At 47.1% G+C, this 22,815-nt stretch overlaps 1 protein-coding gene across 1 annotated transcript in view; it reads left to right on the top strand.

Annotated features, from left to right (window-relative positions):
* The window catches only part of INPP5B (inositol polyphosphate-5-phosphatase B), a 47,452-nt gene that overhangs the window by 1,312 nt on the left and 23,325 nt on the right, over positions 1 to 22,815 (top strand). Inside the window, 7 exon segments of the mRNA XM_045476789.1 lie at positions 10 to 104; positions 931 to 1,028; positions 1,145 to 1,174; positions 3,121 to 3,231; positions 7,078 to 7,260; positions 7,263 to 7,396; positions 7,399 to 7,474. Of these exon segments, the coding sequence (XP_045332745.1) occupies positions 10 to 104; positions 931 to 1,028; positions 1,145 to 1,174; positions 3,121 to 3,231; positions 7,078 to 7,260; positions 7,263 to 7,396; positions 7,399 to 7,474 (727 nt within the window).

The following is a 22,815-nucleotide window of genomic DNA, read 5'->3' as shown; positions in this document are numbered from 1 at the left end:
GAGCAGCAGGCAGTTCAAGGTGTGCTGTGTGAGGGAGACAGCAGGCAGAGCCGTCTCCTGGGACTCGTGCGCCACCGCCTGAAACATGGTGGCCAGGAACACGCGTGAGTGAGGGGTTTGGTCCTTGCCTGTTGGGCCATGGGGTTATTCTTCACTGTATCCTCCAGCTGGGCTTCAGCCATCCCTCTGGGGCAGAGCCTAAGTCTTCTAGATTAATTAGAATAATGATCACTCATATGTTTTGAACACTGTATTCTAAGCCCTTCCTGTGTATTGGGCTCACTTAATCCTCAAAATCTATTGGAGAAACTTGTCAAGCAGAGACAGCTGAATGTTCTGGTCCAGATCTTGAGTTGCATGGCCTGTCTGCCTGGGTTCAAATCCAGGCATTATTGCCTCTGACCCACGTGATCGTGAGCGAGTTGTTTTACTCCCCTGTACCCAATACATGTTGCCAGCGATGCCCACATATTACACAGAAGGAGAGAGACTGACAAATGCTTGTCGAAGGTCTCAGAGCCAAAAAGTGAACCTCAGGATCTCAGAGCTGAGGGGATGGGGGAGGGGCACTCGACATTTTCTAACCTACCACCCTGACTTTACAGATAGCAAAACTGTGGTCAGAGAGGGAAGGGGTGGCTGAGGTTATGGTGTTGCTGTCACACGCTACAGACAGATCATGCATGTGTTTCACTGACAAAGCAGAGGCACCCCAAAATGAGCCAAGTTCAGCTTTGATCACCTATCTGTAGAACGGCAGTCTCTGATGGGCACCGTGGACAGAGAAGGCACAAGGTTTGTGCAGAGCAGGGCACCACCAGCACGATCCTAGGGACCAAGAAGGGAGTGTGAGCACTTGGCCAAGGCCTCCTCGATGAGCCTGAGGGGCGGCCGGTGGGCCCTGTCTTCACCTCTGCTTCCTGCCCTTAGTCTCTTCCTGTACACGCACCGGAGGATGGCCATTACCGGGGACGATGTCTCTTTGGACCAGATAGTGCCGGTCTCACGGGATTTCACGCTGGAAGAAGGTGCCACAGGGGCTGGGTGGTGTGAGTCCCTCTCCTCTGGGCCCCTGGGTCATTTCTGCCCTGGTAGCGGCTGGAGTGCTCAATTGCTAAAGCCATTTTCATTTCCCTCCCCACAGTGTCCCTGGATGGTGAACTCTACATTCTCGGTGAGTGGTCTTTTCAGCGTGAGTGGCAGTTAGTTAGGGCAGGGTCCACTGAGAGAATGGTGTGAGGAACACTCTCTGATGTCCTTACCATGGCAAGCAAAACGCTGTAGGATCAGGCCCGCCCATCTCCCTCCCCCCCCCCCCCCCCCCCCCGCTTGCTGTGCTTGGAATCTTCTGGATTGTTTCCATCACCTTCCAGCATGACATGATCCCACCATGGAGCCCCTGCACATGTTGCTCCCTCTTTCTGAGAGCCCCCACACCTCTTTTCACTTAGCCAACCCATCCTTCGGGGCTTCAGTTCACACTTTACTTCTTCCAGGAAGCTTTAGTTGAGCCTCCCGAAGTTGTGCCTCCAAGATACACATTCCTTTTTCTCATCCTTGACGGCTCTCTGTCACACACGGTGATTTTTTTTTAAGTTTTTTTAAATTAAAAGAAGATTTTTTTTTTAATTTTTTTTAAATGTTTATTTTTGAGACAGAGAGAGACAGAGCATGAACGGGGGAGAGGGTCAGAGAGAGAGGGAGACACAGAATCCGAAGCAGGCTCCAGGCTCTGAGCTGTCAGCACAGAGCCCGACGCGGGGCTCGAACTCACGAACCATGAGATCATGACCTGAGCCGAAGTCGGACGCTCAACCGACTGAGCCACCCAGGCGCCCCTAAAAGAAGATTTTTTAATCTATTTTTGAGAGAGAGAGCGCGTGCTCACAAGAGGGGGAGGGACAGAGAGAAAAGAGGGAGACAGAGAATCCAAAGCAGGCTCTGAGCTGTCAGCGGAGAACCCGACACGGGGCTCTAACTCACGAGCCGTGAGATTGGGACCTGAGCCAAAGTTGGACGCTTAACCGACTGAGCCACGCGGGCACCCCTAAAGTTTCTTTTTTAAGATTATTTATTTTGAGAGAGACAGAGACAGAGACAGAGTGAGTGGGGAAGGGGCAGAGAGCGAGGGAGAGAGAGAATCCCAAGCAGGCTCCACACTTAAGTGCAGAGCCCGACACAGGGCTCGAACTCACAAACTGGGAGGTCATGACCCGAGCGGAAACCAAGAGCTGGATGCACAACCGACAGAGCCACCCAGGTGCCCTTGGCACCTTCAGTGATTTAATTATTTGTAGTGACCTATTTAATGCTTGCCTTCTCTGCTAGACTGTAGTAGAGCCGTAGGGTTACAACAGAAATGAATATTCAGTCAATGAGTATCTTGTGTCAGGCACTATGTTAAGAGCTTTACGTACACCATACGATGCTTCCCCACCACAACTCCATGAAGCCGTCACTGTTTTCCCATCCCCATTTTGTGGACAAGGTAACTGAAGCCTAGAGAAATGAACTAACTTAGTAAGTGGTGGAACCGGGATTCACACTCAGAGTCCAGACTGTAGAGCCCACAGTCTTGATCACTCTGCTAGATTGCTCCTGCTCATTCATTAGTTGAGCGCATTTGTGGGTGCTCACCATGAGCCTACAGGGTGCTGGGGGGTTCTGCGATGAGCAGGACACCCTCCACAGTCTAGCTCCTTGCAGACAGGCCGTGTCCATTCCCCTTACCATGGTATTCCCAGTACCCAGCACATGCCTGACGTAGTCAGCTAGACCCAGACAGCCCCTCTCGTCTGCTTCTATGTGCAAATTCCCTTCTGCTCAGGGATGGGTAGACAACAGGTCAGAGAACGTGTCCCCGTCCAGCGCCATCTAGCACTCTTGTGGGGAGGCTTACTGACTGTTAGAGCCCTGATCCATGCCCCCCTGCGGAGTGGGGAGGATGTTAATTTGGAGCTGAGGGTGTAGAGGTTTCTTTACCACCCAGCAGCAGCCTTTAGTGAACTGCTTAAGGGCTAACAGGGCTTTGGGATCTTGGGCTGCTGATTCTCCATTCCGGGGATGACAGCCTTGGTAGTTCTGGAGGCCAAGGGCTCAATTCCCACCTCCTCTGTGCAGGCTCAGATGTGACTGTCCAGCTGGACACCGCGGAGCTCAGCCTCGTATTCCAGCTACCTTTTGGTTCACACACCAGGATGTTCCTCCAAGAAGTTGCCAGCGCCTGTCCAGGTAGGTAAGACTCCAGGCTCTCTGGGGTGGGGCAGGGGGTATGGCTGGGCACTGACCTACCCACCGCCAGTTGACTTTCCATCCTTTGGACTCACGCTCCACAGTTTCTGTGCCCTCTCCATGCTGCTGGCCTGAGGCCACAGTGCCCTCAGGCCATGAGCCAACCATGGGTTTGCATTTCTGGCTTCCCATTTCTAAACCTGAGCGGAGCCCCCTTTGTCCTCCCGGCTCTAGGCTGGGTGGGCTGTGATTCTGATGCAGAATCTTTTACAAGTTAGCAGGGTCAGCAACTCCTAGAGGCCTATCTTCCATCTCTCTGGCAACCACAGCTGGGCATATGGGCTCATCTGTTCTTGAACCTTGCTCTGTCTCCCACGGCAGCTGAGGAAATGGTCTAGTTTTGGCTTAGCAATGAGAGGTTAGTGGCCTCTGGGGCAGAACTTGTATAGATCAGGATTTCAGCCAGGCAGGTAAAGGAGAGTTTGTACAGAGCAGAGAATTAGCCACAGAACATGTAAATCTCAGTCACCAGGTACTGGGCTTAGGTGTATACCCAACACCATTATTTGTTTCCTTTCCAGTTAACATCTTGTCTCTGTAGGAATGACGGCGGCGGGTGGGGGCTTCCCTTCCATCGTGGTCTAAATGTCTGGGGGGCTCCAACTTAATTTGCCTGGTATGCCAGAAAGGGGACTGGCTTTGGATGTAAGCTGGGGTATGTGGGATAAGGAAGTAGAAACAAGATTACAGATCCTTGAATGCCTGGTTAAGGGGTTTGAAGTTTATTCTACAAACAGGGGGAAATTTGCCTCCAAAGGTTCAACTAATAAGGATAACTCAATTTATGATTATTATTAGTAGATGTAGGAGGGGTAAGAGTAATAACAGCAAAGAACATGGACTTTTAAGCTGCACAGCCCCTTGCATTTGAAACCTATCTTTGCTGATGATGTGTCTTGGGACAAACCACCTCACCTCTCTGAACCTTGGTTTTGTAGACTTGTAAAGAATATCTTCCTCATGGAGTAGTGAGAATTAAACGGGAGAATACACGTGAAAGTGCCCAGCACATACTAGGAGCTCAAAACCTGTTTCTTCCTTCTGTACAAGAGGGCCCGTAACTTAGCTAACATTCATTGTTGACTCAGTGTGTGTTAGATGCTGTTCTAAGAACTTTTTGCACATTATCTTATTTTCCTTACCATACCTTACAAGGTTGGTATTAGCAATGTCTCCATTTTACAGACAAGGAAACTGAGGCTCGGGGAGGCTAAGTGTCTTGCCTGAGTACACAGCTGGTAAACTATGGAGCCAGGATTAGACAGGACTACATAGTGTCCTCCAAAAGAGCTGAGCTCGTGTGTGTGTGTGTGTGTGTGTGTGTGTGTGTGTGTGTGTTTAATGCTATGAAAACATTTTTTAAGTTTATTTATTTATTTTTAGAGAAGGGAGGGGGAGAGAGAAAGAGAAAGAGAGGGAGAAAGAGAATCCCAAGCAGGCTCCACACTACCAGCATGAAGCCTGATACGGGGCTTGAACCCACGAACCGTGAGATCTCAACCTGAACCGAAATCAAGAGTTGGATGCTCAACTGACTGAACGACCCAGGCGCCCCTTGCTCTTGTGTTTTGATGCAGAATCTTTTACAAAAGTGTTTCCTATCCCATAGAAACGGCTCAGTGAAGAAAGGCTTCATGGAGGAGGTGATATGTAAGCCAAGACCTGAAAGATGAACAAGGTTTTTCCCAGGCAGGCAACAAGGGGGAGACAGCTGTCAGAAGGAAGAGCAGGTTGTTGAATGGGATTGAACTTGGAGATAGGAGGGTGTGGAGAGAGCTGAGCCAGCCGAGGCCAGCAGAGACAGCTCAAGAAGGGTTTTAAACAACCAACAAAGACCTTGGACTTTGCCCTACAGCTTGTGGGGAGCTGTAAGAGTTTTAAACCTAGGAATGACAAGGTAGGATTTGCATGAAGGAAAAGTTCCTCTGGCAACTGGTTCCAAAGGGGAGAGACTAGAGTAGGGAGCTCACCGGGAGTGCATTGCAGGGGTTCCGGCATAAAAACTGAGGCTTGGGCTAGGGATGGAGAGGAGAGGGTGCACTGGAGAGCAAACTGAAGAGAATGCAGGTACCACATGGGCAGTGAGTTTGGGTTGTGTTCATAACTTTACCCCAGTGGTTCGAACAGTGCCTGGCACTCAGGAGGCACTTCATGGATATGTGTTGAAATGAAGAACAGAGCTTGGTGCCTGGCTGTGAGTCTGGAGAGAGAGAGGAGTCAAGGATGACTTTGCTCTTTTAGGCTTACGTATCTGTCTATCAGTCCCTTTACCTGCTCTGCCTTCTGGGGACCACACCTGGGATAGCCAGCAGGGACACTGCACTGAATCAAGTTCCCTGAGTAGTCATCATGATGTGGACTCCCTCAGGGAGGGGCCTGGGTAGGAAGGGGACTCTCACTGGTGAAGCCTTGGGTGCCTACCAGCCCAACCCTTGCCTTTTACAGATAAAGGGACTGGAGTCCAGGATGAGGGTTGAGGTGAAAGGTGAGAGGAACTAGGTTTTCTCCACCCGGTCCCTGGTGGATAACATGCAGCATAAAAGGCCAGGGAGTAGAAGTGCCTTGGTCAAGAGACCACAATTAGAGAAAAGAATTAGAGAACCCTAACTGAGCACCTACTATGTGCCAGACATTTTTCTAGACATCTGGACCATGCACACCAACCATATTCTCCTGTTCTGTCCCTTGAGCAATACTAAAGAGTAGATATGCTGTTTATAGATGAATAAACTGACATAGAGAAGGTAAGTAACTTACCCAAGGTCATTCCTCAATTGAATTGATGGGACGGGGTTTGGAACCCCAGGCTCTAACCCATGCCCCCGGGGTCCAGAGATTTCAGTTCAGATCCCAGCTCTGCCACTTCCTAGTTGTGAATGTGAACAGTGTATTTTATTTCTTTAGGTCTTGGCTTTGTCATTTGTACAATGATATGAACCTGCCTTACCTACTACTCCAAGAGATTTATGAGGATTAGATGAGGCCCAATATGGATTAACACTAAGCAAATACCGAAAAGAACTTAAGCTATTTCTGCCGGTGCCGTACTGGGGCCTGGAACCCAAGTTTCTTCATTTATGATGTCCCTGCAAATCCAATTAGGTTCGGTCAGGTTCATGCAGTTTTACAAGAAGAGCAGGCAAGATAGCATAGGAGACCAAAAGCATTCGGGGCCCAGACAGAAGTGGGTTTGAGTGAGAGGCAGAAGCACTCAAGAATTTCCAGGAAGAGGTGGCAATCTGTTAAAGGGGAACCAGAGGTCTTGTCTTGAGAGGACCTGTCTTGAAGGCATATCTCATAGCAAACACACTACTTTTACCTAGAGTGTGTTTTTACTAGGAGTAACTTACAAGTTGCTGACGGAGATTATGGGCAATTAAAGCACCCAACCCACTCCCTAGTACTGACAGCTATTTGAGTTCCCACTGTGCCTCTCACTCTGCGACCTAAGACTTACGGTCTCTGAGCACAGCTGCTATGGGATAATATAGTTCCTCACTTCCTACACTTAGTTGTGAGGATTAAGAAGTAATACACATATGAAGCACACACCTTAGCACATAGTTACCACGAGGAGTAGCGCGAGTCTAGCTTGGAAGGGCACTTTTTTCTTTTTCCACATTTATTATTGCATTTGAATCCCAGATGCACCCAGTGCTCCGGGAAAACAGGCTTGGAGACTCTCCGGAAAGGCTGAGCGATTTGCTCACCGGCCTACAGTCGTGCAGAGGTGGAACTGGCTCTTCAAGCCCGTGGCTCAGCATTCCCTCCTTTTCCCTGCCACAGGTTTCGACCCGGCGACCCCGGATCCTGAATTCCTGTGGCTGTCTGTATACAGGTGCACCCGGCTGGAGCCCGATCCGCCCACGCCGCTCGGTTGGAACTCTGCCCCGGGCCCCCGGCCGCCATGCGCCGGAATTGGCGGAGGCAGGTATCCGTCTCGAAAGGGGCGGTGGAGATTGGAGGAAGTGGGGCTGCGGGGGCGGTCTCATTACTGTGCAGGGAGGGTGGGGCTATGGAGAGTATCGGCCTTCGATTGGTGGAGGTGGCACGCGGGGGCGGGCCCTTCTGGGGGCGGAGCGGGCAGCGCGGGCGGGGCGGCGCGAGCGGCGTGATGAAGAGCTTGAAGAAACTGGCTGGGAAATGTCCGCCGCCTCCGGCTCTCGGGAGTGCGACTCTGCAGGTCTTTGGCGGGCTGTGGGAACCTGGGTTGGGCCTCTGGGTCGGGGGCGGCGGCGGGCCCGGCCCGCGGGTGGGCAGGGTGTGCGGTTTGGCCGGTGGACGCGCGGGGCAATGACCAAGGTCCTGGCCCTTCGGGGGCGGGAACGCTGGGGCTGAAGTTCCAAGGGGATGTTATTCTTAGCTGGCGTGGTGAGGGCAGGCGGACGGCTGTGTGGTACCCCGGAATCTGGAGGCTGAGGTTGTAGTAGAGCGCCGTTCCCGACTCGCTGTGTGCCCTGGAGCCAGTCGCTGCCTCTCTCTGAGCCTCAGTTTCTCCATCCTGACCTTCCGAGGTTGGCCTGTGTTGGGGGTGCGCTCGCCATGACCGAGCCTTCCTTTGGGCGAGGAATGGTGTGTGTATTGGGCTGCCTGGCTCTCTTGTCAGTCTTTGGCCCGTGTGATGGGGCTGTGCACAGATCCGGGGTCCAAGAGAGCCCTGTTCACCGTGGGACTGGAGGCCAGGATGAGGTTACAGGTGAAAGGGACTAGATTTTTTCCACCCAGCCCTTAGTGGGTAGTGTTGTGCAGCACAAAAAGCCAATTGTTGAACAGGAGGTTGTCTTTTGGAAAGCAAGAGGCCCAGGGCTGAAGTTTGCGTCAGTCTGGTGCTTTGGGAGGACCTGCAGACCTGTATTTTCTGAACAGCCCCTTGATTTTCTGCACGGGCTCCCTGGTATGTTTTTCCCCTGGGTGCGCCCATGCGGCTCCAGTTACGTGAGAGCTTTGGCATGACCACTGGTACCCATTCGTGCCTCCTTTCTCAACCATCTGCGAGAGATGAAGAGTCTGTCAAGTGGCTGTGTAAGTGTGGGCCAGCACTCCGCTTGCTCTTATAAGGCTTGGAAACTATGAGGGGCTGGGGCGTCGGGGGTGGGGTGCGGATAGCACGTTGCACAAAGTTTGTAAAACGAGAGGAAATTGGGTGAGCGAAGGACTTCCTCAGTGCTTATGCTTTTCCTTCATTGCAGCTGCCACAAGAGGCGTTTGAAGCGCCTGATGGTGCTGATAGTTTGCATCTTTCTGGGGCTTATCTCAGCTCACTTGAAGGACTTGATCTTGAGACAGCTGTTGCTTCAGTTCCCATGACATCCTGGGCTGTGGTGCTGGGACAGGTGAGAGCTTACCATTAAGAACAGACCCAGTGGCAGCAGAAAGAGGCGGGTTGTGTTTTCTCAGCCAGCATGCCAGGGCCAGGTTGCTGGAGTGCTTCATTCCCTACGTGGAGAGAAAGGTCTTCTGTGAGAAGTCGGGACAGCTCTGAAGCCAGTTATCTGCCCCTGGGTGATAAACGCGCAGGGATCTCCCAATCTTTCTTTTGCTTTCAAAAAACAAAACCTAGTCACATGCTGGTGAGGAATTGTCGTCAAGGTTTTGGTTTTATTTTTAGTCTAAAATGATTTGGCCCCATCATAATAACCTACGGTAAGTGGGGTTACACTAAAGTGCTAAGTTTTAATTTAAGTTTAATTTATAGATTACTCATTTATAAATTAAGTTCGTTTAAATTCAATTTAAGTTAATTAAAATTGCCAAATGAATCATGTTAAAACTGGTAAGAGATGGTACCAAGCCCCCAGTTCTGCCTCTCATCTCTGCTTCCAAAGTTGCTCTGGCCTCAGAGGAGAGTCACATCTTCTACAACAGGTAGGAGAAACTTCTGGGGCCTCCTCCGACGTTCTGGATAGTCCAGGCGCCAAGGGAAACAGGTAGTGGATTTGGTTCTTTCTATACGCGTATGATCAAAATACCCACTTCTGGATAGCCTGAGGAACCAACCTGAGGCGAAAGGCTGCTTAAAAATGCTATTTGTGATGTACTTTAGGAGAAACAAGGCTCCCTCAAGGAGCTGACAGTCCATACTTTGAGGCAAGAGAGTATAGGGTTAGCCCAGCAGGGCAGTGGTCCTTATAGGGTGAGCCAAAGGGATAAGAGTACCTCAAAGGCCTAGGTAATTTGGCGGCCGGGGAATCTGGTCTTCACATCTCGCCTTTGTTTTGGTAGAGAAAGGAAAGAGCTCACTTCGATGCTTCTCTCCCAAATGTCCATTCTTTGATTTGTCTCTGCTGAATTTGGGGGTGTCAGGCCAAGTTTGGTAGAGATTGGGCAAAGACCTGGAGCTGTGTTCTGGAAGATTCTGAGACATGTGCTAGAAAGGGAAAGAACTACTCAGAAGTCCCATCGGATGCTCTTCTGGGCTAATTTAACAAAGTGGTAATAACACTCAAATGTTGGTCTTTTGAAGTGGTTTTCTTATTCCATGGCTGATTCAAAGTGAGGCAGCTTTGTAATAACTCAGATTTAGAATGAGATGCGCCATGAGTATTTTTGCCCCTGGACCCAGAAAACAGCATTAGAATCTGTCTGGCCTGAGAAAGGAAATGAATGCTATTTATATCTCAGGGCAGCATAAAGGGTAACCTAGATTACCAGGGTAGAAGCCAGAGAGAATGTGGGAAAAATAGCCCCTGGGTTGGTCCATCTCTCTCTCTCTCTCTCTCTCTCTCTCTCTGTCTCTCTCTTTCAAGAAGTAAAATCTGTGTGACCAACCTATCCTTTTAGCAGCGAAGAGGAATTCTCCTAGATATTTATCCTGCAGGTAGGAACATTGCCCATTCTCTCTGCCTTTGTGGGCCCCTAAGCTCTGAAGGCCCCTAAGCAAATGAGTTTGGATCACTTTGTTTAAACAAAAGAGAACTGTGCTCCTTTTTTCTTCCTCCTTTTGTTGTTCCCTTCTCCATTTTCCCTGTTTGTCCCATTTAGCCTCCTGTTTGTTTCTAGAACAGGAGAATCCCCAGATGACTTTTCCTTCCCTCAGAAAACAGTTTGTGTTGGAAGTCTACAGGGGGAGTCTTGAGCAAGCCAGGTGACCCACAAGCATTCATTTAGAAGTGGAGCTTTGCACAGAAAAATCCTCACGGACTGAAGGTTCAGGAAGAGAGGCATCAATATTCATTAGAGGGAAGACAGGGTTGGAACATAGAAGCGAGCTGACTTGCATGTTTTCTTTGCTGCTTAAGATATACTGTAACAAATTTGTAGGCTTTACCACCCCTCATGCATATGCAAACTGAAACTAGCAAAAATGAATGGTGAGGATTTGAAAAAAGTGTGTGTCTAATTTTTACTTATTTATTTATTTTTTTTATGTTCCTTCTTGCACCTTGGTACAATATTTGACATGTCTCTTGACTTTCCTCTCTTCCATCTATGCAATGAGAATGAATGTTTACCTCCAAGAAGGTCACCTCTAAGTTATTTAGAGATGCTTTTGTTTGGGAAACACACTCAGGAATTGCAAATGCCCACTTTCCAGAGCTTAGAGACTGGCTGCCCTCTTCAGGGCCTATCCTAGGCCAGATTCTTCCAGATAACTAGTCATTATCTTCTTACTGCTCTCTCTCCCTCCAATTTCTTTTCCGTGAATGCAGTCTCTTAAAATCTCTGTCATCCTGGACTCTTCCCTCTCCTCTTCTAATAACCACGCTATTTTTTAATCCCCATAGTTCACGTAAGTATCGTCTTACTTGAATGAACCCAGTGGTCTCCTTCCAAGTCTTCCTAACCTTGAGGCTGCTTCTCCCTCGGGATCTCCCTAGCCTCTAACTTTTATCATGCCCTATTTTGTATGTGAACTTGAATGTTGTGCCACTCTCTGTTGCCCACAGGATAAAGTTCAGATTCTTTTGCATGACAGTTCAAGTCCTGCACAGCCTGGCTTCAGCCCCCTCTTATCTTATCTAGTCTTATCTGCCCCAACTCCCCTTCATTTCCTCTTCCTTCGAACTTGACTGCTTGTAATTTCTGGATAAAACCCTGTGCGTTTTCATCTTTGTTGACTGCTCATTCAGCTACATTTTTACAAGCTTGAACTTGCTGTTGTTAGCATTTTGCATCCTCTCTCCTCCCCACATGCCAGCCTGAGTGCCTTGCACATCACCAGGTGCTCAAAAAATGTCTGTAGTCTTTGAGCTATAGAGACCCGCGCAGTTCATCGCCTCAAGTGCTTAGTCACTTGAAAAGCTCCTGCCCCCTTCCTCTTTGAGTGTGCTCTGAACTTCTCTCCCCTCTCTTCCTGGTTTGCTCTTACCCACTTCTCTTTTCAGCTTTATCACCAGACCACAGACCAGAAGGTCCAGTTGAGGGAGAGCCTGGAGGGAAAGAGTCAAGTAATCTGTCCAATAACTTGTCACGACTACAGTCTGTTGCTGTGAACTGGGCTCACTGGAGTCTTCCTCCTTGAAAGCTAAACCGGTCATATTTAGTCCTTGTCAACCTAAGTTGGATTTGCACAGGGTGCAGGTAGAGTTTGAGTCCAGGGCTTATGGGTCCGCAGGGCACAGGATGTGTTTTTAGAGATGTCTAAAGAAACAGAGAGAAAACTAAGAAGCATGGTTATTTGACTTTTTAAAAATTTTTTTTTTTAACGTTTTATTTATTTTTAAGACAGGGAGAGACAGAGCATGAACGGGAGAGGGTCAGAGAGAGAGGGAGACACAGAATCTGAAACAGGCTCCAGGCTCTCAGCAGTAAGCACAGAGCCCGACGTGGGGCTCGAACTCACGGACCGCAAGATCGTGACCTGGCTGAAGTCGGACGCTTAACTGACTGCGCCACCCAGGCACCCCAATTTGACTTTTAAGAAAGTAACAACTATCTGGGGTGCTGGCCAGGCTGACCATTGTTTGTAATGCCGGGTGCCCTGTGTTCCGGACTTCTCTTCAGAGTTTCCCCGCACTGTGGACTATACGTAGCTCCCCGCTCTCCCTTTTTTAAAAAATAGACTGCACGTCCACTGTGGGGCTTGAACTCACTGCCCCGGGATCAAGAGTCACAAGCTCTACCAACTGAGCCAGCCAGGCACCCCTGGTTCCCCCTCATCATAGAGTAAAATCCAAACTCTACATGGGGTTCAAAATCTTACACTTTGGCCATTTATTACTAGTATGTATTTATTCCTAAAAAATCTTTTTTTTTTGAACATTTTTTTTAATGTTTATTTTTGAGAGAGAGAGAGAGAGGGAGGCCGAGAGAGAGGGAGACACAGAATCTGAAGCAGGCTCCAGGCTCCAAGCTGTCGGCCCAGAGCCTGACACGGGGCTCAAACTCATGAACCCTGAACAAATTTTTAAAATAAAAATTTGTTTATAAAAATGTATTGCTATCGAGGCACCTGAGTGGCTCAGTCGGTTAAGCGTCCGACTTCGGCTCAGGTCACGATCTCACGGTTCATGAGTTTGAGCCCCGTGTCGGGCTCTGGGCTGACAGCTTGGAGCCTGGAGCCCGCTTCAGATTCTGTGTCTCCCTCTGTCTGTCCCTCCGCTGCTTGCACTCTGTCTCTCGCATTGTCTCAAAAATAAATAAACATTAAAAAAAATTAAAAAAAAATGTATTGCTATCAAACTATTATTATTATTAGCAGTTACCATTTATTAAGCACTTACTGTGGGTCTGTGGGGCTCACACTATGCCACAAAAGTTCTGTAAGAGGATGTCCATTTCTCAGATGGAGAGATAGAGGCTCAGATAGGGTAGGTAACATGCGTGTGATCACTCACTGGTCAGTGACAGAGTTGAGAACAGAACTCAAGTTGTCTGTTTGAATCTAATGCTTGAGCCCTAATCCCTGTACTCTACTTCCGTGTCCCCTAATCCTTCTCAAACAAAACTTTTTCTTTGTACTTGTTTATACTACTTATTACTACTATTTTCTGAGGATGCCATAATGCTGTCTTTGTACTGAAATTATTTCTTCTGCCAGAAATACTTTCTGAACCTCATGTTTTTCTGATAGTTGATATCTTGCTATTGTTTATTGGTTGAGAACCCAAACTCTTGGGGCGCCTGGGTGGCTCAGTCAGATGAGCGTCTGACTTCAGCTCAGGTCATGATCTCATGGTTTGTGAGTTCGAGCCCCATGTCAGGCTCTGTGCTGACAGCTTGAAGCCTGGAGCCTGCTTTGGATTCTGTGTCTCATTCTCTCTCCGTCCTTCCCCCACTTGTGTTCTGTCTCTCTCTGTCTCTCAAAAATAAATAAATGTAAAAAAAAAAAAAAAAAATTAAAAAGAAAGAAAAAAGAACACAAACTCTTGACCCAGATTCCTTGGGTTTGAATCCTGGCTGTGCCATTTACTATCTGTGTGTTCTGGGGCAAATTCGTTAACTTCTGGTCTGCAAAGTGCAGATAATAATAGCACTTACTTCATCCGATGGAACAGTTTTGAAGATTAAACATATGTAAAGTGTTTAAAACCATGCCTGGCATGTAGTAAGCCTTAAGAATTTGCTATTAATATTATTCATGATAATACTACTATCATTGTCATTAACACAGCCTGATTTGGATTCTGGGTAGTTGGATCTGTTTATCTTCCTGTGAATTGAAGTACCTCTTGCTGGTATGTGTCTCCCTGTTTCAGACTGAGAGAGCCCTTGGCGTGGCCCCCTCTGTGTCACTGGTAAGCGTTGAACCAACTCGCTCACTCCTGCCAATTTGAAACATCAGGAATTTTGCTCGCATGGTTTTGCAGGTTCTTCTGGTGTGCTGGATTTGGAATGCAAAGGCCAGTGACTGAGAAAATAGGAAGGGACACCTCCTCCTAGACCTGTCTAGTAGATGCTCAGCAAGGGCAGGACATGATCTCCACCCAGCAATGGCAGCCACACACCCGCACACCCTGTGGACACCATGGTGGTACTTTTGCTTTGTTACCCAAGCAGATTCAACCCTTCTATTCATTTTCTACTTACCTCTATGAGTTGATAGTTTCCTTGAAGATCCTGTGCTCGTGCTTGCAAAGAGGGTGACTGTGGAGTCAAGCAGATCTGGGTTTTAACGTCTAATGCGATTAGAAGGTAACTTGATAAATGGTAGTGTTCATTATCAGAGCAGTGGGGGGTTAAGAGTGGCAGAGCTGGGGGAAAAAAGTGGTAGAGGGGAAAGAACTAACAGTTCCTGCCCATCTGCTGTGCACCAGGCATTGTGCTAGGCTCTTGACCCATGTAGATTTCGTTTGGTTATTCTTTTGGGTTCTAAGTTTGGTGGTATTATCCTCATTTTACAAATGAGGACACAAATTACTGCAGACTAGGCTGGCGGGGACAGGGCTGCTACAGATGACAAAGGGGGAGCTCAGGGAGAGGGCCCTAGGTCAAACCGCACCTTCACCTGGGCCCCCGCCGTGCACAGAACTTCCTTGTGGAAATGCAGACAGTAGGCGGTGGCAGGATTTAGTTCTGGCAGAGCTGGACAGCTCCATTTGGAGCGAACTGTGGTGGCCGATGATTCGTGAAGAGAAGGAGTGTGACCTAGGTCTGCATTTGTCCACTGTGGTAGCCGCATGTGGCTATTAACATTTAACTTAGGTGAATAAAATACAAAATCCAGTTTCCCGTTCACTCTAGAAACATTTCAGGTGTCTCAATGTGGCCAGTGGCAGCAAAGATGTAGAACCTTTCAGTCATCACAGAAAGTTCTCTTGGACAGCACTGGTCTGGATATGGGAGCATCTGCAAATAACTAGGGGACCTGCAGGGGGAAACAGAGCAACAGGAGGAGACAGAAGGAGCCACTGAATTAAGAAATAATGTTCCTGGGAGAAAAAAAGAAAATAAAGAATGCTGCTGCTCTCGTACAGGTCTCCAAAGAAGTAGGGTACTTGTATTTGGGTCTGGATTTTTTTTTTCCTTGTGTCATGTCCTGTTTTGGAAAAAGCCCCAACCCCAGGTCAGTGATAGGCCTGGCTACAAGATGTTGGCATCAAGACCTTGCCTCTTGTCTTTGTTTTGTAGCTCTGGGCCTTCAACAGGTCCGGTTTGGCTTTTAGAGCACCTTTTGGCCTTGAAGTGAGGGAGAGCCTCCAGTTAGCCACAGGGAGAGAAGACAGCAGTCACGTACAGCAAATACACTGTTGTCTCTGATCGGCGGAAGAGGCCAAAGCTAGAGAAATTGGGTAACTTGCTCAAGGTCAAACAACTAATGAGTGGCAGGGTCAAAATTGGAACCTGGGTCTTTGATTTCAAAACCCGTGATAAATGTGCAAACAATAAAATACACATTGTAGCTGCTTTTGAAAGTGCCTATAAGCAAAAAGCAAAAGAGGTCCTACCGTTGAGAAATGATTTCTGTTGACATTTTGGTTTCTACCCTTCCAGGATACATATGTGTACGTATGTGTCTGTAAAATTTATCGATATATTTATAAGCTTGTGTTATAGATGGACATAGACACACACTCTAGTCCTTTTTGATGTGTGTAGATAACAGCAGACCATGCTCTCAACTACCGCCTTCAATCCCTTATTAGCAGTTCTGAAGTCCTAACAGCTCCAAAGACTAAAAAAAAAAAATTCTATAAGTTTGGCCCAAGCCCACTTTGGCAGCAAGACTCGCTTGAACTGACATGAGACTATTTATAGGCTTTATTTATCCCCCCACACTTCACTACTCCTACGTCGCACTGTGGAAATATCAAAGTGTTTGATTCCTCAGTGTTGCCTCAGACTCTGCTGGGGGGTGTTGTATTATATACAGCATAGGTCACATATTAGCTTTTTAAGATCCCCCAAATTCTGAATTCCAAAGTACGCTTGGCCCCAAGTGTAAAAGTGTACGAGATCAGAATCGTGGATCCGTGTTAGGCACTACTGCTGCTTGAGCTAAGGAAGGAGCCTCCAGGGGCAGTGTTGTCTGTTTAGCCAGGCATGGGAGAAGGGCTTTGGTCCTGTAAACTATACAGTGCAATGCACAGGATTTGCAGGAAAAGCAAAACGCTTCAGCAGTTCTATACATCCAGACCAAGCTGTTACCATGGTTGACCTACTTACTAGGTAGCCTCTTACAGGAAAATGGTTTCAGTTGTAGGTGTGAAAGGTGGTCATCAAGTAAGCACCCAGAAAAGACAGTGAGCTCGATCTCTGCCTTGTGGCTCTTTGTTCACTGTGTGTTTGCTCACTGCCTAATATGTTCCATAAATTGTGGTAAGCCCAGGTCCACGGAGGAAAAAACATCAGCCCCTGCTCCCAAGGAGCTTGTGGTCTAGCTAAAGAGGTAAGACAAAAAGAGGTAAACACAGTGGCGGTTCTATTATGATAAATACCTTGATTGAGGCAAGCACTAGCTGTATGAAAATACAAGGAGAGGACCAGTAGAAGACCTTTTGAAGGGGGTGAACACTGAGCAGAGCCTGAAAGGATGATGTCTACCACACGAAGGTGGGATTGAGGACTGGTTAGGATCAGGGGTGGGGTTAGGAGACAGCATCTAAAGAGAAATCGTGGGGCACCTGCATGGCTCGGTGAGTTAAGTGTTCGACTTCGGCTCAGGTCACGATCTCAGGGTTGGTGAATTCGAGCCCCACATCAGGCTCTGTGCTGACAGCTCAGAGCCTGGAGCCTGCTTCAGATTCTGTGTGTCTCTCTCTCTCTCTACCCCTCCCCTTCTTGCGCTCTGTTTCTCTCTCTCTTCAGAAATAAATAAACATTAAAAATAATAAAAATAATAATAAAGAGAGAAATCGTTTTGGTGTGACTGGATGGGGGTGGTGGGAGATGGGGCTGGAAAGGGGGTCTGGGTGAATTACAAAGGTCCTTGTGTATAATACTCATAGGTTTGGGGTTGATTCGATAGTTGATAGAAATTATTGTGGGAGGGGTGCCTTAGTGGCTCAGTTGGTTGAGCATAAGACTCTTGATTTTAGCTCAGATCATGATCTCACAGTTCGTGGGTTTGAGCCCCAAGTAACTGCTTGGGATTCTGTCTCTCCCTCTCTCTCTCTTCTCTCCGGCTCACGCATGCACGCTCTCTCTCTCCAAATAAATAAGCTTAAAAAAGAAAAAGAAGTTATTATGGGATTTAAGGCACAGCAATGACCTCAGATTTATGTTTTCTTCTAGATGGTGGCAGAATGGACTGGAGAGGGGGTGGTGATGGAGGCAGGGAAATCATTGAATGTGCTTTCCAGAAATTGTAAGGGCCTAATCTCGGGCATGACAGTAGGGATAGGGAAGAGGGTCAGGTATAAAAATATTTAGGAGAGAGGATTTATAGGACTTAGTGAATGAACATGGGAAGAAAGGGAAAACCCAGATGTCATCTGTTAGATTAGGTGACAAAGGATTGGAGGTCTGAGGTTGGAAAAAGGGCAGAGTGGGAGTAGGGAAGCAGAAGAGGAGGAAGAAACAGGAAGCTGTGGTTGAGAGGGAGCCAGGGGGCTGGGTGATGGTAAATTTGGTAAAGAGCTGCTGATAGCCAGCCGCCGTGCTAGACCCAGGGGAGAAGAGATCCCGAGAAGACTGTTCTGTGGCTGGAAATCCCCCAGGTCACGCCTTAAACTTTCCACGCGTAGAGTGAAGAATGAAGATGTTCTGGTCGTCGCTGGGCTCGTTCCTGCGGCAGACATGGTGATGTAGGCCTGCAGGACGATTTTCCAGTACACTGCCCACTCATGGACAGAAGCTGAATCCATAGGGACGAACCACCTGTCCCCAGGAGATGTTCTTCCAGTCTGGCCCTTCCTAGGAACTTACGAAGCCTCTACTAGGAAGCCCCAAAACAAGATCCTGAGTCCTTAGCACTGACATGCAGAAGCAGAGCTCTAACCCATATTCCTTAATTTGCCTTTGCTCATTGTAAAGTATAAAGATATTTATATTGAAGTGCCTGCTTTATAAGTGAAGAAACTAAGACCCAAAGAGAAGAGGGAGCTTGTCACACAGGAAGATAATGGTACAGCTAGGCTTCAGCTTAAGTTTCCGGATACTTGCATGCATTTAACACATCGAGTACCCACTCTGCTGCAGGTGCTGTTCCAGGTCCCCAGGAAATCGCATAAAGACAAAGCCCCTGTCTTGCAGAGCTTACGTTTTAGTGGGGATAGCCTCCGATAAACTGATGAATACTCACAAGATATAATGTCAAATGGTATTGGTACTAAAGGGAAAAATTTCACAAGATTGTGGTTCCCAGACTGTGTGCTGAGGTATCTGGGGCTCTGTGGTGAATTCACAGGGACACTGTGGGACTTGTAAAAGTTTGAAAGTCAGCACATAGATACTTGAGGTCTGTTCTAGCTCCAGGTAGTTTACAGTTTCAACATTAGATGGTGCCGCATTCCTTCTGAAGACATTGTATCAAAAGGAAGGTGATGGGGCGCCTGGGTGGCTCAGTTGGTTAAGTGTCCGACTTCGGCTCAGGTCACGATCTCGCGGTCCGTGAGTTCGAGCCCCACGTCAGGCTCTGGGCTGACGGCTCAGAGCCTGGAGCCTGCTTCCGATTCTGTGTCTCCCTCTCTCTCTGCCCCTCCCCCGTTCATGCTCTGTCTCTCTCTGTCCCAAAAATAAAATAAAACGTTAAAAAATTTTTTTTTTTTTTTTAAAAAGGAAGGTGAAGCTGGGTTTTTGGTGGTTGCTGTCATCAAAAGCAAGTAGGGGCCTGGGGGGCTCAGGTGGTTAAGTGACCGACTCTCGATTTCGGCTCAGGTCACAATCTTACGAGTTCAAGCCCCACACCAAAACAAAAAATACAAGGGCCAGTTGACCATCCAACTTCAGTTCGGGTCATGATTTCATGGTTCATGAGTGAGTTGGGCTCTGCACTGTCAGTGCAGAGTCTGCTTGGGATTCTCTCTCTGCCCCTCCCCTATTCTCTCTCTCTCTCTCTCTCTCTCTCTCTCTCTTAAAATAAATAAACTTAAAAAAAATTACCATGCAAAAATCAGTGTGGCACGTTGTACGTGGTGTCCAATCGGATTCCAAAGTTTGAGAGGTTGTACGTACCCAATAGGCACACACATCTCGTTAGTAGGTAATTGTGGTTATTTAAAATGAAACAAATAGTATTTTTTCCTTCTATTTATGTGTATTCGTTTTCAAACTGCTACTTAAGTTGTTAGGCCTTAAATACTTAGTAATTTATTTGGCCCTAACTACTTGAACAGCTCTATTAGGTATATCTTTTGGCCTAGAGGCTCTTTGAAAAAAATCACAGGAAGGGTGCTGTGAACAGAGGAAGTTTAGGAAGTTCTGGAGAAAGGGGATAGAGTGATGTGGGTGGTAGGGTGGTAGAGAGAGCATCAGCCTCCTGATGTCTGAGCAGAGGCCAGAATGAAATGGAGTGAGTAATGTGGAGATCTGAAGGAAAAGCATTCCAGGCAGAGGGACCAGCAAGATCAAAGTCGCCGAGTTGGGAATGAGCCTGACATGTTCTAGGAACAGCAGAAAAGGAAATGGAGCCAGAGCAGACCAGGTGACGTAGAGCACAGTGGATGAGGCCAGAGAGGTGTGAAGGCCAGGTTAGGTAAGGAGCTAGAGCTCTGCTGAAAGATCTAGGTTGGAGCATGGAAATTTGGGAGTGGTCAGCATGTAGGTGGTTTTTAAAACAGACTGAGAGGCACCTGGGTGGCTCAGTCCATTAAGTGTCCGACTTCGGCTCATGATTTCATGGCTTGTGGGTTCCCACATCAGGCTCTGCATTGTCAGTGTGGAGCCTGCTTGGGATTTTCTCTCTCTCTCTCTCTCTCTCTCTCTCTTTCTCTTTCTCTCTCTCTCAAAATAAATAATAAATAACCTTCAAATAAAAAATAAGACTCTGAAACTGAGATCACCTAGCTGGGAAAGAGTGTAGCTGGAGAAGCAGTCATGCCAGGACCTAGCCTGGATTCATTCCTGGGGGTGGGGGTGGGGTGCATGGAGAAAAGAGGAGCCTTCAGAAAGTAAAGAAGTGGGGGGGGGGGGGTGGAAGGAGTGGTTTCTATCAAGTGCTGCCGAAGAGAGGTTGAAGTGAGCTTAGCTGAAAACCGAGGAACTGACCACTGGATTTGGCGACATGAATGAAGCGTATCAGTAACCTTAACACAGCAGTTTCAGGGGGAGCCTTGGGGAGTCATGCTCTGCCTCCTTGAAGGTAGAGTGTTCACCTACAGTATTTGAAACTCTTCAGAGCAGATTTGTCTTTTACTCTCCACTTATTTTTTTATTCAGTTATTTGTAGCGCTATGGACTGATGTCTGTTTCTTTTATACTTTGAATTATAATCCAGTATTGTTGCTCACACTGTTCCAGCTGTGACCATTGGAGCTCTTTCAGTTGGCTCCTGTGTTCATTTGACATACTCCCCTCATTGTGGGTGTTTTAATTTAATTTAATTTAATTTAATTTTTTAAATGTTTATTTATTTATTTTTTTTTTTGAGAGAGAGAGAGGGAGGGAAGGAGAGAGACAGAGGTTACGAAGCAGGCTCCCCACTGACAGAGAGCCGACGTGGGGCTCGAACCCATGAACTGTGAGATCATGACCTGTGCCAAAGTCAGACGCTTAACTCACTGAGCCACCCAGGTGCTCCTATTTTGTTTTGTTTTGTTTTGTTTTGTTTTGTTTTGTTTTGTTTTGTTTTGTTTTGTTTTGTTTTTTGAGTGCTTTCTTGTTTTCTGGCACTACAAAATGCTCCATCTTGTATATTTCCTACCCCAGACCTAAGATAACCATATCTCAAGGAGCCTTGGTTCCTTTTATTGGTGAATAAATGGTATTAGAAACCAGGATCTGGGTATTAAAGAGTGGTCCTTGCTACTGGTGGGTCCTTGCTTCTAGGCCCTCTTAGCTGACGGAGCAAGGAAATGTATGTGTGTATACTTACACGTGTGTGCCTCTGTATTTCTGCGTGTAACCATATGGATGTATGTTAGGTAAACATGAACTCATGCTGATATCTCCAGCTCTAATCCAGTACCACATGGATCATTCTAGTCTCTTCCCCTTCCAGGTTTATCTGGAACCTCTTTACCCCTACAATGAGACACCCAACCCCTGCAATCCACTACCCGTCTTCTTTCTTTCTTTTTTTTCTTCTTTTTTAAGTTTATTTATTTATTTTGAGACAGAGAGAGAGAGAGAGAGAGAGAGAGAGAGAGAGAGAGAAATTCCCAAGCAGGCCCTGCAGTGTCAGCATGGCGGGGCTTAAACCCACAAACTGTGAGATCATGACCTGAGCCAAAATCAAGAGTTGGATGCTCAACCAACTAAGCCACCCAGGCACCCCTCCTCTGTCTGTCTTCTTTAGTGTTAAGTTCCAGGATCCAGGTATAGTGACTTCACAATTGTTAACCCATATCCCCGTGGGAAACAGCATTTCAGCTAGAGTATAGTGCTTGCATACAGTTCATTTTGCCTTTATAGTCTTACAGGTTCCACTAATTTCCAAAGTTACTTAGGTCAGCACTTTTTTCTGTCCTCTTCATTGAGGCTGTTCATACATTTGTAATATAGTTACTTTGTCATTTCCCGTATTTTACTCCAGGATCCCCTGACCTCCAAAATGATTTTTTAAATTTGCATACATTAAAGTTCACTCTTTGTGCTATAGTTCTATGAGTTTTGAAGCCTATAGATAGTGTCATGTATCCATCATCACAGTTTCTTACAGAATAGTTTCACTGACCCAAAAAGTCCCCTGTGCTTCCCTCACTTAATCCTTATGCACCCACTGAACACTTGGCGACCACTGATCTATTTACCATCTCTAGAGTTTTGCCTTAACTGTGGTGTGATATAAGTGGAATCCTACAGTGTGTAACCTTTTCAGAATGGCTTCTTTCACTTAGCAATATGTGTTTAAGATTCATTCATGTCTTTTGGTGATTTGGTGATCCCTTATTTTTCATTGCCGAATAATATTTCATTATACGAGTACCATGGTTTGTTTATCCAGTCACCTATTGAAGGACATCTTGGTTGCTTTCAGCTTTTGATGAGTATGAATAAAGCTTCCATAAACATTTATGTGCAGGTTTTTATATGGACATAAAACTTCAAATCATAAGTATCTAGGAGTGGGATTGCTGGATCATATGGTTGAGGCTATGTTTAGCCTTGTAAGAAACGACCAAGCTGCTTGCAGAGTGGCTGTACCTTTTTCCATTCCCACAACCAGTGCATGAGAGTTCCTCTTGCTCCACATCCTTGCCAGCAATTGGTAGAGTCAGCTTTTTGGTTTTCAACCATTCTAATAGGTGTCCCTGTATGCCATTCACTAAGTCAAGTACCTTGGCTGTCCAAGCTTTAGAGTTCAATGAGAGTAAAGCAAGAGAGGTAGGATACAGTGGGGGATTTGGGTCTCAGAGATAACTAGCTAACCATGGGGTCATAGAAGTCTAGAAACAACCTGTTGTAGTTTCCTTTCTTACTTTTGTTGTATGCCGAACACAATGGGAAGATGACCCGAAACATTCCAAAAGAACACTACAGACTTGAGCTTGGATGTTACATATTTATATAAGACACATAAGGGATCCATATTCACCCAGTATTTTC

The sequence above is a fragment of the Leopardus geoffroyi genome, chromosome C1 (assembly GCF_018350155.1).
Source record: "Leopardus geoffroyi isolate Oge1 chromosome C1, O.geoffroyi_Oge1_pat1.0, whole genome shotgun sequence".
NCBI lineage: Eukaryota > Metazoa > Chordata > Mammalia > Carnivora > Felidae > Leopardus > Leopardus geoffroyi.
This window is presented reverse-complemented; position numbering and strand designations above follow the sequence as displayed.